This window comes from Chanos chanos, chromosome 7 (genome assembly GCF_902362185.1).
Source record: "Chanos chanos chromosome 7, fChaCha1.1, whole genome shotgun sequence".
Taxonomy (NCBI): Eukaryota; Metazoa; Chordata; class Actinopteri; order Gonorynchiformes; family Chanidae; genus Chanos; species Chanos chanos.
Genome location: NC_044501.1, coordinates 14,794,755 through 14,811,772, shown reverse-complemented (window position 1 = coordinate 14,811,772; position 17,018 = coordinate 14,794,755). Strand labels below are relative to the sequence as shown.

General features: G+C 39.6%; 1 protein-coding gene across 1 annotated transcript; it reads right to left on the bottom strand.

Annotated features, from left to right (window-relative positions):
* Positions 1–1,818: 1,818 nt before the first annotated feature.
* On the bottom strand, positions 1,819–9,261 carry LOC115817548 (sodium/potassium-transporting ATPase subunit alpha-1). The gene is made up of 22 exons (XM_030780872.1): positions 9,157–9,261; positions 8,861–8,974; positions 8,454–8,513; positions 7,230–7,433; positions 7,023–7,136; positions 6,534–6,668; positions 6,292–6,409; positions 5,902–6,170; positions 5,477–5,785; positions 5,166–5,300; positions 4,881–5,073; positions 4,578–4,753; positions 4,313–4,449; positions 4,045–4,195; positions 3,784–3,952; positions 3,536–3,690; positions 3,318–3,441; positions 3,044–3,189; positions 2,809–2,939; positions 2,482–2,583; positions 2,211–2,302; positions 1,819–2,006 (listed from the first exon to the last, which is right to left on the bottom strand). The coding sequence occupies exons 1-22, from the start codon at positions 9,166–9,168 to the stop codon at positions 1,978–1,980; spliced, it is 3,075 nt and encodes a 1,024-aa protein (XP_030636732.1). The 5' UTR covers positions 9,169–9,261; the 3' UTR covers positions 1,819–1,977.
* Positions 9,262–17,018: the final 7,757 nt, after the last annotated feature.

Genomic DNA, 17,018 nt, shown 5'->3' with positions numbered 1-17,018 from the left:
TGTTCCCTGTGTTCACCACAGACAATCATAAGGCAAAGCACTTGCACTGGTACTGATCATATGATTATGTAAGCTATCAGCTTATCTGGTCTTTCTCGAATGATACTCAGATTTAGTTGAGGTCAGATATAAATTTTATATTACATTCTGTCCCTCCAACCCAACCTTTTGTTGTGTCTGAAAAAAGCTACACAAATCTGAATATCTCAATGCCCTGGAGGAAAGATTTGTATTCTTGTCTGCTGCTGTTAGATGTTCGCATCAGCTTTTGTCTTTGCTTTTTTTCAACTTTTGTGTAAACCCTTTTTTTTCCTTTTCAGTACAGCCCTAAATCAATTTATATCAGGCTGTTTATTTGGACAGTTGATGACCAAACATTCTAGAAGGCCTGCATTATTGTTAGTTGTAAACAGTCATAAATGGCTAAGGACATTAAGCCTGCTAGATTTTCATAAGTAACAAGTGTTAAATTTACCCTTGGACTTACCAGCCTTCCGGAATATCATGATAATGATTTTTTTTTTTTTAATCCAGTTGACGTTCACGTACATGACAGAAAATAAAAAGAAGGGTCCTTGTATGTTCCAAATGCATCTCTTTACAAGTGAGCCCCTTTGATAGAATTTGAAACAATAGTTAATTGTTCATGAGGGTCCAACACTTGAGCACATAGGTTGATGGATTTTGTCCTTGATAGACATCCCAGATAAATAAGTGTCTAATATTGCCTAATATGAGAGATATAATGAAATGAGAGATATAGCGAAAATGAAGCAAAAGTGCTAAGTAAAGGTCCAAGATGCAATCAAAAACATGAGATTCATATGAAGATATCAGTTTTCCTCATAATCCTGCCTGAAATTTTCAACTTCTTTCCGGTTGAATATATTGCATTGGTATAGGCATGGTCACTGTCAAAGAATGATTGCTGAGGCAAATTTGGGTTTAAATCATGGGGTTACTGCTGTGTTGGAAGAGCAGTTTTAAGCTATGTTTCCACCTGGATCCTCACACGATTCACACATGGAATATTCTGGGCATCATTTGCAAGGTTCTGAATGTTCTCTGTGTTTGGCAAATGAAAGAGAAAGTAGTGACATCACCATAACTTTCAACATTTTTCACAACAAATAGGATATCCACCTTTACATAAGCCTTACCAAAGTAATATCAATTGGAGTGTGCATACATAAATTCAAAATGCTCTTCTTATTTCACAGCACCAACACATCCTGTTGTTCTTTGCAGTCCTGATGCTTTTATGATCCGCTTGCAGGCAACTGTTAAATTTTTTGTTTGTTTGCTTGATTTCTTTTTTCTAACCCTGTCAGCAAGAGTTTGCCTTAATGTCTTAAACATTAACTCAGTTTTGTGTTTGCCACTCATTGCACCTGTTCCACGATTTTACTGGTATATTAGTTCCAATTAAAGGAAATAAAAGGAGTTATTTTCCATTGAATCAAGTGGTAAGTTTCTCATTTCTCTGAAGACTTAAGACAATCCCTAAGACAATTCACACGTGTAACAAATATTTATGGATACTATTTGCATAGATGTGTTGAAGGCTGTCTCTTTGACAAATGAGACAGATAGTTGTTGTGAAATGCTGTTCCCAGGTGACAGGACTGGCTTGTTGTGAAACTTAGAACATGTTAACAATGTGAACTTGAAAGCAGAAATGTCACTGCTAAATGTATTAGGCCTATATTAGGACATTGTGTACCGTCATTGCTGTGTTTGTTCACTGGCCAGTATGGTTATTTGGCATTTTATCCATATTCAGGACAAAATACAAAAAGTACAAGATGTTTTATTTATTCATTTTTTATTTTAAATTCTTCAAAACACACAAAGCCCCATATCAGCTGCCATGGTGCACTTAAATTCATAAATACAATAGAAAACGCGTCATCCCGAGAGATGCCCAGCTGAGTGTTGTGTCCATGTATGTGTTGGCAGAAGCTGGTTCGTTCGTCTCTAATAATATGTCTCCTTTTCCACCCAGCCTGAAATAAGAATACATAAACACTCTAAGGTGTGTAGAACAATGACCAAATCATAATAGTTATTCTGCACATGCAATGTTTCATTTCAAAACACAGCTGTGAGTTTAAATTTACATGCCCATTATCATAATTATAACAAAACACCCACACCAAGGAAGTGGTCAACATTGGCTAACGGCAGCCATATGCCATTTCCAGTCTTACCTCCAGGGTTGCGCCGGAGGATATATCTTCTTGCCTCATCATAGAGGAAGATTAGGAGTGAGTAAGGGAATGCACAGAACCACCAGCAAGGCCTAAAAAACAAAGGGAGAACAAAAACTTGCTTTGATAGTGCTTCAAATACATGTAAATGTGTTGAAATGGTGGATTTCTGGTATGCTATTTAATATTTCAGTTAACTTTGAACACAACCATTTAAAACTGACTTAATTTTTAAGACTAGAATCAATCATTGAACCTTGAATTAACTTACTTGAGTGGAAACATTCTGAGAGCTACATCCATGCCTGGACAGTAGGACAGGAAAGCAGCCAGAGCTGTCTCCTCAAACAGTCCAAATATAAGGATTTTGTTCCTGTGTAGAGAGGGTAGAATAGGGACAATGATGACCAGCTCCCTCTATGTAAATATTTATTCCTAACTAATTTGTATTGTGATGAGTTTATAGATCAGACAAACATGATGACACTGCATGTGGTGTCTGGTTATGAAGTAATAAGCTAGGTTTTGTTATTAAGGCATGACAGCAGAAAGAAATTAATCTGTATTAAGTTTCTCTGGTGGCTTTATGTTTACATACTTCATTCCTTGATGTAGGATAGAGTTCCTCCTGGTCTTACAGATGATCAAGTCAGCCCACTGTACAATCACAATACTGGCAAAGAACGAAGTATGGCATGTGTACTCTATAATCTTTCTGCTTTCATATGTCTGAAATAGACAATTAGAGAGAGAGAACGGCAGTTTAGAGAGACATTCAGTTCAGTTTTTGAACATGTTGTCAATTTTCAATGAACTTCTTTTTCCCTACATACCCACTGCTGACCATAGCTGTCCTCCAGGTCATTGAGATACTTGTCATCCCAACTGACCCGAAGTCCTATCAAGTCTGATGGTAGAAAACCATTCTCAGCAAGAATCACAAAGTATGTGAAGAATCCTGCTGTGGCTTGCATCATTCCTGAAATGGAGATCAAAGGCATCAGATTTTTTGATCAAACAAAATCCTAAATAAAGGCGTTTGAAAGTACAAGGCGAATGCTTATATGAACTAAAAAGACTTTCAGTTAACTAAATGTATGCTCTTACCAATTTGACCATAGGCCACACTAATTAGCCTTTCATTCACCAGCTTGTCTAATTTGGGATTTCTTGGCTGTCTCTTCATGATGTCACTCTCAGCAGCTTCATAAGCCAAGGAGATAGCAGGAACCTGGTGTATTAGCAATAGAATTAGTATTCGGTCGTTATCCTTGTACATCCTTGTCTTTCTAGTAATTTTGATGAAAGGATATCTTTGATCCTACCATGTCAGTGCCCAGATCAATACAAAGGATGGTGACTGTGCCCAGAGGTAGAGGAATGTTGGCGATGATGAAGAGGAGGAAAGGTGAAATCTCTGGAATGTTACTGGTCAGGGTGTAGGCAATAGATTTCTTCAAGTTGTCAAAGATCAGACGACCTAGAGCAGAGTAGATTATTATTTTCAATGAAGTAAGTTTGCACTTAATAGAAATTACTTTTAATTAGTATCAGTTGTAGAGCAATTCAGTACCTTCTTCCACACCAGTAACAATGGAGGCAAAGTTGTCATCCAGAAGAATCATATCAGCAGCCTGCTTGGAGACATCAGATCCAGCAATACCCATAGCTACACCGATGTCAGCCTTCTTCAGAGCAGGAGAATCATTGACACCATCACCAGTCACAGCCACAATGGCGCCCTACAAAAAAAGAGCCATTTTTACTATACAGAGTTTGAAATACTACAGCACAACTGCCAGCCTGAGCACTTACAGATGCCGTTTCAAAATACCTGTCGTTGGCATCCTTCGACAATGATCAGCTTCTGTTGAGGGGAAGTTCTAGCAAATACAATCTCAGTGTGGTGTTTCAGGATGTCATCAAGCTGCTCTGAGGTCATATCCTTCAACTCCCCACCATGGACTACACAGGCTTTAGCATCTCTGCCACATAATTGTCACAACAAGAATGATTAAATCTCTTAATAACATGCACTTGTTGGCTCCAAGTATCTTAAGTTATGAGGCAATTTTCTGCTTATATATTCACATCAAGTTTACCTGGGGTTCACTTCACCAACAGGAATGTTCAAGCGAGCAGCAATGTCTTCCACAGTCTCATTGCCCTCAGAAATGATACCCACACCCTTGGCGATGGCCTTGGCTGTGATAGGATGGTCACCAGTAACCATGATGACCTTGAAGTGAACAGTGAAATCTGAGTACCTGATTACACAATAGTTTATGGCATTGTATTTGCAAATATAAATTTGGGCTGATTACACTGTTGTGTGAAATGTTTGAGTGATGTATAAAATGGCTTTACCTTAATTCCAGCGCTTCTGCACTTGCCCACGGCATCAGGCACAGCAGCACGAGGAGGATCAATCATAGACATGAGGCCGACAAAGCAGAGATTCTCAGTGGGGAAATTAACCTCGTCAGTATCAAACTGAAAACCCTCGGGAAACTGGTCATCCGGAAGGTTGAAATGGCAGAAACCTGTCGAGCATGACCATAGCATTTGAAAATGATAAATCTGGTAAAGTTTAGGCATGTTCCATCACCAGAATTCCAGAGTTCTGAGAATGGAAAAATAGAACAAGACAGGCTTCACGTTGTGGCTTACCAAGTACTCTTTCACCAAGTCCTCCAAGTTCTACATAGGCATTCTGGAATGCATCTTTCAACTCATCATCCAAGGTCTGCTCTTTTCCCTGGATCAAAATGGTTGAGCATCGATCCAGGATTCTCTCTGGGGCTCCTTTCATCACCAGCAAGTGCTTGGTCTCTGAGGCGGAGGCGTTCTTGTGGATAGAAAGCTAGAGGAGGACAAATCTTATGTTATTACGACAACTAGTTTCTTTCATGCTTTTTGATTCCCAATGACCAATCTTTAGACCAGAATAAGTACCTGGTATTTGTTGGTTGAGTTGAAAGGGATCTCAGCAATCTTTGGGTATGTTTCTCTCAAGCCCTTCACTGAACCACAGCAGAGCTCAATACACTTAAGCAGGGCAGACTCTGAAGCATCACCAGCTGTTTCCCTCTGTGCAAGATGGAAAAATATAATTCTTGATACAAAAAATTGCATGAGGACATGTTCATCTTTTGCTTTTTTTTCTAAGTCCTGGACTTTTAACTTTTATTTATTGTAAACATTCCACCTGAGAAGTGCTCCAAATAGTGATAACAGAGTTTTTTTTATATGAATCCAATACACACCTTAAGTATAGGTACATTCTCTTGATCAGCAAGGAAGACAGCTCGGTTGCACAGTCCAGCAATTCGAGCAAGGGAAGTCCAAGTTGCAGAGCTCTTGTCAAAAGAGGTTCCACTCTGATTCTCTGTTGTGTCAGCCTCATGGATTTGATTGTCAAACCACATGTGGGCCACTGTCATACGGTTCTGTGTCAGGGTACCAGTCTTGTCAGAGCAGATGGTGGATGTGGAACCAAGGGTCTCCACAGCTTCAAGATTCTTAACCAGGCAGTTCTTCTTGGCCATACGCTTGGCAGTCAAGGTCAAACATACCTGTTGTGGAAGGAGACATGCAAGAATGAAATTTACTTTGGATTATGGACTGAACAACTTCTGATTTTTTAAAATGCCCAAGCCAATACTTGCAGTCTAGGAAGTATTTAACTCACAGTGACAGTGGCCAGGAGACCTTCAGGCACATTGGCAACAATGATTCCAATGAGGAAGATGACAGCCTCAAGCCAACCATATCCAAGGATGAGAGAGAGGATGAAGAAGGAAACACCCAGGAACACGGCCACTCCAGTAATGATGTGGATGAAATGCTCAATCTCAATAGCAATTGGTGTTTTTCCTCCCTCAAGGCTTGAGGCAAGGGTGGCAATACGACCCATGACAGTGCGATCACCAGTGTTGATGACAATTCCTCTAGCAGTTCCTGTGGGACAATCACGTATTTCATTCATTTCAGATGTTTTTCTATGCTTATTTCAGTCATCCTCTAACTCAATCATGAATCTTTCCTATGGTTTCTTTTATCCCATGTTTTGTCTCAGTACCTTCAACACAGTTTGTGGAAAAGAATGCAATGTTCCTGGTCTCCAGGGGATTGTCATTGGAGAAATCAGGACTACGGGTCTGGGGCTCAGATTCTCCAGTGAGGGAGGAATTGTCCACCTGTATGAAAGGAATGGAAGTCGGTCTTAATAATGTAAAAACGCAATGAGCATAAGGATAATAATAACCTTAACATTCAGTAATCTTAACATTTATAATAAAGCAAAAAGCTGTGGCGTCTCACCTTGCATCCATGTGCAGAAATAATACGCAGATCAGCAGGAATTCTGTCTCCGCCCTTAACCTCCACTAGATCTCCAGCTACCACTTCTTCAGCATTGAGGCTCTTCTTCTCACCATCACGGATAACAAGGGCTTGCTGCAAGTCAAATTAGACAACTTGATGAACAGTCTGCTGTTTCTTGTTTAACCTGTCTAAAATAATTTGAATTCTGAAAGTAACAGCTAATATGACTCTGTGGCTCCTTGAATTTGCCAGAGTTAATGAGTAGCTTAGAAAGTAGCTTTAGTGAGTAGATTTAGCAAATGAGCAGCTTTAATGAGTAGCTTTAGCTTACAAAATATTTCAGTTTAGCTTCTGCCATCTGTGAGAATGTCATTGATCAGTACAATTAAGTATAAATCCTACAGATGTATAATGTCAACTGATGATGTTGATTTATTTAATGGAAAAACAAAAAAGCACTTTCAAGGAGACTTTCCATGACCATACCTGAGGAACCAAGTTCTTGAAGGACTCCATGATCTTTGAACTCTTAGCCTCTTGATAGTATGAGAAGCACCCAGTGATCATCACAACAGCAGATAGCACAATACCAAGGTACAACTGTGTGAGACAACACAAAAGAAATTGAGAGATCATCATTCTTGTCCTGTCAACCTGTGACACAAACCCACAATTCAAGGACTTTCTTCTCACGTTGTCATTTGCTGGTTCATCTTCTGAGGCAGCCTGAATTCCATAAGCCAGGAAACAAAGGATGGCTCCAATCCACAGCAGTGTGGAGAATCCACCAAAGAGCTGTCTGCAGAACTTGACCCATTCAGGGGTCGTTGGAGGAGGGGTCAGAGCATTGGGTCCATCACGAGCCAGGACCTCCTTTGCACGAGATGAGGACAGACCCTGGAAGAAGGAGGGATCAATCAGTTGATCAAATTTGTACTTATATTGATTATATTATAAAATGGCAGAGGTATTATTGAATGAACTATATATATATATATATATATATATATATACACCAGTCAAAAGTTTGGACCCACCTTCTAATTGAATGGTTTTTCTTTTATTACTTTTATTATTTTTATTTTCTACATCAAAGCTATGAAATAACATATATGGAATTATGTAGTAAGCAAAAAAGTGTAAACATAGCACAGTGTAGAAAATAGTAAAAATAAAGAAAAACCCTTGAATGAGTAGGTGTGTCTTTTTACCAACACTACATATTTTGATACACACACACACACACACACACACACACACACACACATACATATCTATCTATCTATCTATCTATCTATCTATCTATCTATCTATCTATCTATCTATCTATATAAAAATGTGTAACATTACATAACTATTCTTCATCATTTTTTTCAGTTCAATTTTTCTTTCCTTTTTCTTTGTTTATTCTTTTTTCTCTCTTGCCCCAGGTTTAGACTGCTCAGTCACTGGTGATTTTCTACAGCAGGTGAGGTGAATGAAGCTCATGCACATCAGCTCTATCACACGTGAGGCAATCATTCATTTTTCCATGCTGCGATCAAGTGACGTAACATGCTTTGGGGGATAGTGCTATTCACTGTCAACTCTACATGCATCTACATAGGCACCTGACTGACAGTAACTGCTGCTGAGCGAGAGAGGGAGATGAACCCTGACTGATTAATCTGCCCTAGGGAACACTGCAAGTTGTATTCCCGTACTCCTGGCCACTATTGGTCAGTGTGGTTTATTTACTTACAGGAGATATATTTCTTTGTTGTAAAAGGGAAACTGCTCTTGTTGTTTTTACAAATTTTCAATTATAATATTACACATTATTTCATACACATATTTATTTGAAAATAACTAATTAAACAGCTAGTCAACCAGCTAGCTATTCATTAAAGACAAGGAGACTGACAACCCAATGCATACCCTGGTAAGATCTGTTCCATACTTGCGATGAAGCTCATCCAAGGTCAACTTGTGGTCATCCTGAAGGACAGCAAATCGAACAGATTGAATTCCTCATACAAATGCAGCAAGGTGGCATCACAGTGCTGTTTCACTTACTTAATGTAAACATTTTTGTGAGCGTTTCATCATTGGCACCAAATATTTTAATTTTTGCGTCCCAGAACACAGCAAGAAATGGTTCTCAAGTGAGCTTTAAGCTGATTCTTTTTTCAGTGTATTGTGGTCTATGTAAGCTCTATTTGAGAGAGTCTTTGGTAAGAATTAAAAATATAAATAATGTAATTAATTTATTAGGGAAATTACTACTATTACAATGTCATTTGTACATACTGTGCATTTTACATTCTGATATAGAGATTACTTACTATATCGACTTCCTTCTTAAGGTCATCCATATCTTTCTCCCCCTTTTTCCCTTTTTTCTTCTTTTTGTCTCCATCTTCAGAGGTTGCTGCCAGCTTGTATTTGTCATTACCCGTCTGGAAGAAATAAAATACAGTGATGAGAACTTACACACAGCCGCAAATCAGAAAGCATTTTTCACAAGAATTCCACTTCCAGAGCAGCAAAAAATCCAGAGCAGTAGTAGATAAGTCACTGTTAAGCAAACAAAATATGGTGAAATCAACTAATGCAACTAGAAAATCCATAGTCCACTCACTCCAAGCCCCATTTTCCTGGGTCGTGCTTGTTATCCAAAGTTCGGCGGTAAATGATAATTCCCCCTTTTTCAGTCCTCTGGTAACTTGGTCTGGAGGCACATCAAAGTTCCCTGACTGATCCGACCAGGTTCAACTTTTATAGCCCAAGAGTTCACCTGTTTCAGAGGGAGGAGATCTGAGGAAAAATAGGAGGGGTCTAGCTTCTGGTCCCTCTTTTAATGATTTATTCAACCTTCATTTGTCCTGGTAGGTCATCTGAAAGGCTCTTCAATGACATAAGAACATAAGCATACATGGCTAAGCATTTTAACACAAAAAAAAAACAACTTTGATTGAAAAGGTACATTGTTTGATGGAATGTTTCTCTGGTGATTGATTAATATTTCTGTATGTGGGAGGTATCAATACATAATGTTTGTTAATGTTTCTAGGAAACAGTTCTTTGATAGAATGACTTCCTTGTCTTCATTTGAAATAAAAAAAAAAATCAAAATTCGATTGTAAAGCCAAGACAAATTTTAAAAGCAGTTTTTAGTGTTGTGAGTTTTCTCTTAATATTCTGAAAAATCATTAAGCAAGGATTTTAAATAGCAGATATTTTCCAGCAGCAGTTTTGTTTTGTTTTTTTTTTTCATTTAGCATTGCATATTCATGATGAGGTCTTAAATTTGCATTATCCCAAATAAGGGTTGAAGTATCTGAGGATAGCATAGTGATGGTGAGTTTGGATTGGTTCTTGTCTGTGTTTTGTAAACATTTGGCTGTTTGTCGTCGGTCAGTGTAGAGTTGTAGCTGATAAGAGCTTTGTCCTTCACACTGAAGCCCCTTCCGTTTGAATGATACTCACACTCTGTAGTTTGACTTGCAGTGCAAAACTGATCAATTTGCATGTGAATTTGACTCGTCTCTCTCTCTCTCTGTTTGAATACATTGATATGCTAAATTCCTTTCAGGGAGCTGTAGTCGCTCTAGTTCCACAAACCGGTGTGATACTGGTCCTGAAATATCCACAGTAGGGACATGTTATTGGTTGCATCCACACAAAAGATGAGGAGTGAAGAGTAAATACTCTCAAGGTGAAACCTGTAGTGCAGTGGTGTGGAATGTCACAATGTCAGTGTCAGTTTAGGCCTCTTAAAATCTGAGCGGAAAATACCCCTCCAGTTAAAGGTTCAAGTTTTGAACGTGGTTACATTTTAATAACTCTGTTCTTTCGTCTCATAAAATTCTAACATTCATTAACTACGGAGCCCTGGGTGACAAAGCCAAAGAAGTGGCTGAACCAGTTTTAAGAGAGCTAGGGGACCTGAAATGGGTAACTCTATACTCTGTCAGGGATAGCAAGAGGCTTTGAATGAAGTAAGCACACTGCAAGTAACCGGAATCTGCCTGAATAACTTCTTTCTTATGTCTTCTTATGAGAATGTGGATTGTAAATCTCTCTCTCTCTCTCCCTCTCTCTCTCTCTCTCTCTCTCTCTCTCCCCTGATCTCTCTCTCCCTCTCTATTGCTCTCTCTCATTTTTTTATTCTGGCAAACTCATACCTTTACATAAGGTGTGTTCAGGAAATTCTCACTTAAACCAAACAATAGTTTTGTCATAGCCAATTGGCTGCTGTGCATAAGCATACAAAGATGAACACTGGCTGCTTAGTTACTTTTGTCTCTCCATCCCATAATTCCCCTGCATCAGTTTGGTGCCTGCCAGTGACAGAGACTCTACTCCAGACAGACAGGAAGGAGAGTGTCTTTGAGTGGATCCAGGACTCACAAGACAGCATTTACAGGAAAGGAGGGGGGATGGGACACATACTGTATCTCTCCAACACGCTAGATGACAAGGGCTTGAGGAAAACGTGACCAGAAGCTCAAAACAGAGGTTTAACTCAGTGCATCCAACCAGATAAATATACACAGACAGTTAATGTGTTAAATATCTCACAAAATGAGGCAACGCTGGAACTAGACTGAGGTTACTGTATCTCCCTCTGTTTGGCTGTGGGTTCTTTATTTCAATGTGTTCTCTCTCTCTCTCTCTTTTTTTTTTTTTTCCTTCTCTGTCAGCACAACGAACTGGCTTTGTGTGCACTCCCACAGGACAGCAGCTAGAAGCAAAGAGCTCATGAAAGTGCAGTAAGAACCATCACTCAGTCTGCAAGAGGTACCTTTTTTGCAAGCATGTGACCATACACAAGAATGAAAATGTCAGATCCAGACACAGGGGAGAGGTAGAGAGGTAGCAACAGATCAACAGCATGATAAACATGACAACTGTGAAAGAACACAGTCTATTCTCGCTTGGCTCTCTCTGTCCTTACTGCCAGAGATTGTGCTGAATGATTGGTTTGCTTAGCACAACTGTGCAGATGGTTGGTTGTACTTTTGGGTGGCGCCCCGAGCGTTCATTTTTGAATGTTCTTCGTGTTGTTGGAGGGCTTATTATCATTGTAATGTTTGTTTGTTTTGTACCTAGAGACTGTGGCTCATGTGCACAGCAACGAGAAAAACACAGAGAGTGAGAAAGACAAAAAAATGCATATCAAAGAGAAGCTATCATAAAAGAGGAGATGGAGAGACATTAATATGCTTTTAAACTGGATAGATAATGCAGTAACAGACATACAAGCATGTTCTTGTGCAGCCATTTGACCAAATCCGATAAATAATTGTTCTTCACTATTATACAGAAATTTGGTTGTTTCAAGGTTGTTTCAATGGGCATATAAGTGATTTGTGGGCTTTCACTAAGACCTAGCACTGGTATTTCAGGACTGAAGAACCAAGGGAAATTTCAGTAGAGGCTCTGTTCTCTCTGATACATCCCTGGAATCCTACAAGTCACCAGTCAGACCAGGGGCTCTCTCACATTGGAGCTATTGTATGAGCTAGCACTGCCGCATGTGAGAGACCATTGTTCCCTTTCAGAGCCAGACAGAGATAGAGAGAGAGAGAGAGAGAGAGAGAAAGAGAGAGAGAGAGGGAGGGAGGAAGGGGGAGAGAGCACCTACCAGAGACACTACACAGGAACGGCTCAGGTTACCAGAGTGTGCCATAGTTCTTCTCCCCTCCCCCAAAGCTTGTCTGATTTTTCCACTCCTCTTTCCCATGCTAGACATTTAACTGTGTTCTCTCTCTCTCTCTCTCTCTCTCTCTCTCTCTTTCTGTCTTCTTAAATAAAAAGAAACAAGCATAGTTCTCAAACTAAAAAAGGACATTGTTTCACACTAGGTTCACTGGAAGATAACAGAGAAGCTTATCAGTAAAACACACTGGCTTCACTTTACAGTTCGTCTTCATAATATGTATCAGTGGTACAAAGGATATGATTTCTGCAAACCTCCATGTTCAGGTCCAATTCCTTCCTGCCAGTGGCACATTTCCCATGGTTTGCTAACAAACAAATGATGATTAATAAATCTGAGCCAATTTTAATTATCAGAGAGCAGAGGAGTCAGGAAAGATGAATTGCCGGAACAGAGAAAATTATTCCATTCGGTGCCAGGCTTTTCCGTAATGAAATGGGCCTACTTTTCTGGCAAAGTTCTCTGGTAAACCTAAACGCCTTTGAATAGGGCAGCCAAAATGACTGGAATTAAGAAAACAAATCCAGACCATATTTAGCTGGCCAAATGGTATGGCTTGTCGCTTCAATATATCCAGAACATTGCCTCTGTGAGCTTCTAAGAAAATAAGAATGAATGAGTAAAAACAGTTCTCTATCATATGTAGGCAGAAAATACTTTATCGATTCATAAAACAGCAGGTATTAGAAATGTGCAGTTTGTCTGTGATTCTTGGCAACTTGTGATGCAAAATCATCATCAAACCAACAACCTCAACAAGGCACACCCTGTGGTGTTTTATTGCAGAGTTCATTGCTGCACTGAACTTTGTTCAGCCCTGAGTTTTATTTTATGTGTCTGCTTCATCTGTACCTGGGAAACCGGTAATAATGCTGTACCTTGAACATCATGCTCTGAACTTCAAGCTCTCCTGACATAACCATAACCAGAAAATGAGAGAGAGGTGGGGAGAAAAACAGAGGGGAGGGGAAGAGAAAACATTAGACTAACAGAGAGAGAATTATGAAAAATGAAGTGAGCACACAAACACACAAACACACACACACACAAACACATCCCATAGCCAAATAAGATGGTACTGTTCAGCTCACTTAGCTCTCTCTCTCTCTCTCTCTCTCTCTCTCTCTCTCTTTCACTCTCTGTCTCTCTCTTTCTCTCTCTCCCACACACACACACACACACAATCACAAGGATCACAAAACTCACATATCCAGAGACATACTGTAGTCAGAACTTCCTTGCAGCGGTGGAGCACAGAGCATGATGCACAAAGCAGCAGGCTGCAGTGCTGGGGGGTCTGACTGCACACATCACTGCTTCTTAAACAACACACAGGCCTCAATCGCACACACACCGCTATAAGAACAATTCAGTGTTTCAGCCATAACAAGAAACATATTTAAGCCTATTTTTTCACCCTGACATGAACACATTTTAATATCTTAAAGTTTGTTTATTTGCACTTTGTCATTAACAAAAGATGTGGCTTTTCTCCAGTGAAAGGATGAAAATTAGTTTTCTAGATAGATCTGTCATTTAACGCAGGAACATAAATGCCAGTGAAGAGGATTTTACATATCATCAGAGCCAACTGAATGAAAATAGAAAATCGATAAATAATTTTATATTCCAACAGTCAAGCTAGCATAAACATAGTGTGGTAAGTATTTTAAAGAGCCTAAGGTCCATTTTCTCCCTTGTTTTTCTCAAAATGGTGACTTGTGGTTAGGGATTTTTTTTTTCTAGATTCTTTCTTTCAAAGACCATTTTTCTGCCTCTCCCTCTACTATAAAACTGCGTTCAAAGGAAAGGAAAAATCTCAGTTTGGGTAGTTTGTCAGGAAAAAGAAACAATTTAGGAATAACATTGCAATAATGTTTGACCATAAGCAAGCCATTTCATAAATTAGAGACTCTGTTCTCTGGCTGATACATAATTGCTAACTGCCTTACAATAAATGGTAAATCTGTGACAGTGTGGATCCAATGAAGTTTGTTCACTTAGTTTCAAGCCATTTACTGAGATAGTTATTGAGGTATAAAGACCTAAGATAAACAGCAATATGTTGCTTTTTGGACTGCTTTACTGGTTTGTTGTGCCTTTAACTTTAATGAATGCTTGCATGCTTTCTCATTCTCACTATTGATAAGAACAGTTTTTTGAGCGTGTGTGCATGTGTGTGTGTGTGTGTGTGTGTGTGTGTGTGTGTGCGTGTGCGCGTGTGTGTGTGTTCAGCAGTGAGGCCCTGAATGAGTATTGTGCAATAGAGCAATAGTGCATATTCTAGGGTTGGGCCTTATGTGGTCCTCAGGCTAAAAATGTGTGCCTGTGCGTGTGTGTGTGTGTGTGAGAGGGGGGGGTAATACTCATTTTGCCTGTACACTCGTACCGTGTGTGTGAGTTTATGTCTATGTCTGGGCAAGCATACTGTATGCCTGCGTGTTTGTTACATCATCAGTTCCCTCATGCATGTCAAGGCGAAAGCAATTTTTCCATTGTTGTTGGACAAACAGAACCACAAATGAAGGTTCACGACTACTATGGCAAAATAAAGATCAGAGGGTCCTAGTACACTGCCATCCAGTTGTTGTCAGTTCCAGATCAAATGCATTTAGAGAACAGGGAGAGCTTGGAGTCTGAGCAGTACATCCTGTCCACTTTTTGAAAACATTGTAGCCAGTCTACACAGCTCCATCGTGAAATTCCACAGCAAACATTATGAAAATGATCGTGTTTGACTCTATTGGCAGACTAGAAAAACAACTACAAGTCAATCTGCTGAGTAGGCAGATTTTTGTCTCTGTTTAAATATATCACAAAAAGAAGATCATATGCTTCATCTGAGCTAGAGATATTACTGTCTCGTTGCCTGTCAATTTTTTAGGGTGGTGAAAGTGTGAGAGACTTAAAGTGGCAGTCAGTCCTAAACACAGGGCGAAGGACAAGGCTAGGCCGACAGAGGTGGGAGGAGAGAGAAAGAAGTGGAAAAGTTTAGCCTCTCGTGAGCAAGGAGGAGGGTTGGGGGGAGGGGCTCGTGTTTGCATTGACACACCCTCTGTCCTTGGCGTCATTCAGCTTGCTCAGGCTGTCCTTGAGCAGGTCATTCATTTGCCTTCCTAACTCCCTTTTTCACAAAACTTTTCTTTTCTTTTCTTTTTCTTTTATTGCGCTGTTGTGGTTCTTTCTGTTTCCTCTCATTTTTGCCTCTCTGAAGAGTTTTCGCAGTAGGATTTTTTTTTTAAAAAGGGAAGTAAGAATGCAGTGACTAGTCTGAACAAGAGGAAGTTGACATTACAAAACAATGCCTGACTTTGCTTCCTCCTTTTGGATACTAACTGTCCTTATTTCCCAACAGTGTTCTGCAGTAGCTTGTCCCCAACACATTCCTATCCTCCTACTCATCTGTGTACAGCTTCAGTGGTTATGCTTTTCCAATATGGAAAAATCCATGTTGAGAGAGACAGGTGAACACTGACCTTTGTCCTAATCAGAGAACTCACTAGAGGGAGGTGTCCTTGCTTCTTGGGTTACTCATAGTTTAAAGATAGTTCTGCATATCCTCCGAGTGGATCTACATCAAACAACCATTAAAGAAAACCCCTCTTCATTAAAGCAAGTCATACACAAATCGTTTGATCATTTTACACAGTATCCACAGTATTTTTTCATGAGCAGAGGTTAAATGACTGATAGCCAGATTACTGAACACGTCAAATTTCACAGCTGAAGCCTGGCATTGACAGAGTCGCTCCGTACATTTCAACTCTCAGTGCATGACACAAGATTCAAATATCTGTAATAGCAATGGTCAAGGTTGCTTGTAATCCTCCATTCTAGTAATCAGATTAAGGGGCTGTATCAACTGGACATTGTAATTCTCTGTGTTGTGTTAGTGACGTACAGAGGGCATCAAGCATAAAACGCAATGCAGCGTTGGTGACGCGCACAGGCGTTAAGCTGCTGACTTAGGTTATGTATGGTAAACCACAGCATGATTAACAAATGTTCTACAACCCCCACAGCCTGGAAAAAAAGCTTCTAGTTTCCCCAGTACATCGCAATCATCAGCACTGAGCACAAACCAGATTAGGATTGTTCATGTAACCAAAATCCTTCTTTTCAGAATGTCCCTGAGAGAAGAATGACAAATGAAGGGAGTTCTGGAGAAGTGATACAGGGAGGGAGATAGCATGTACAAAAAAAAACAAAAAACAAAAAACAATATAAAGATATAGGGGCAAGGGGAGGGAGGGGAAAAATACTGTGAGTATCTGAACACAAGGGATTATGTTCAGATTATGTAATCCGTGTATCATATGTAGTATCTTTTCTTGTCATGGGTGATAACACAGTACATAATAACCAGCATTTTCAGTAGTCCACAGTAAAATATGAGTACAGAACGAGTACAATACTCTGCAATCTCCAAGCTAAGACAAAGTCCATCTGCTGTCACATATACCACTGAGGCCCCTAAAAATATCCCCCTATGCCCCCCCCCCCCCCAAACTATTCTAAATCACATTTACTTCAGTCACACGAGTCAGCTTTGTGGAAACAACACAATCTAAAAAAAAAAAAAAAAAAGTAAATCAGCTCATTGCACTGGTAGAAAAAAAAAGAATGGTGTCATCTAAATTCTAGAAAATTCCTATAAACTATTTATCCAATTCCAGCTGCACAGAAGTGGTCACAGATATTAAAAGGAAAAGATATTCATTTCTGTGTCCTATCATCAAGTGTGGCGTCATGAACATAAGTGAACAATTTGACCATAC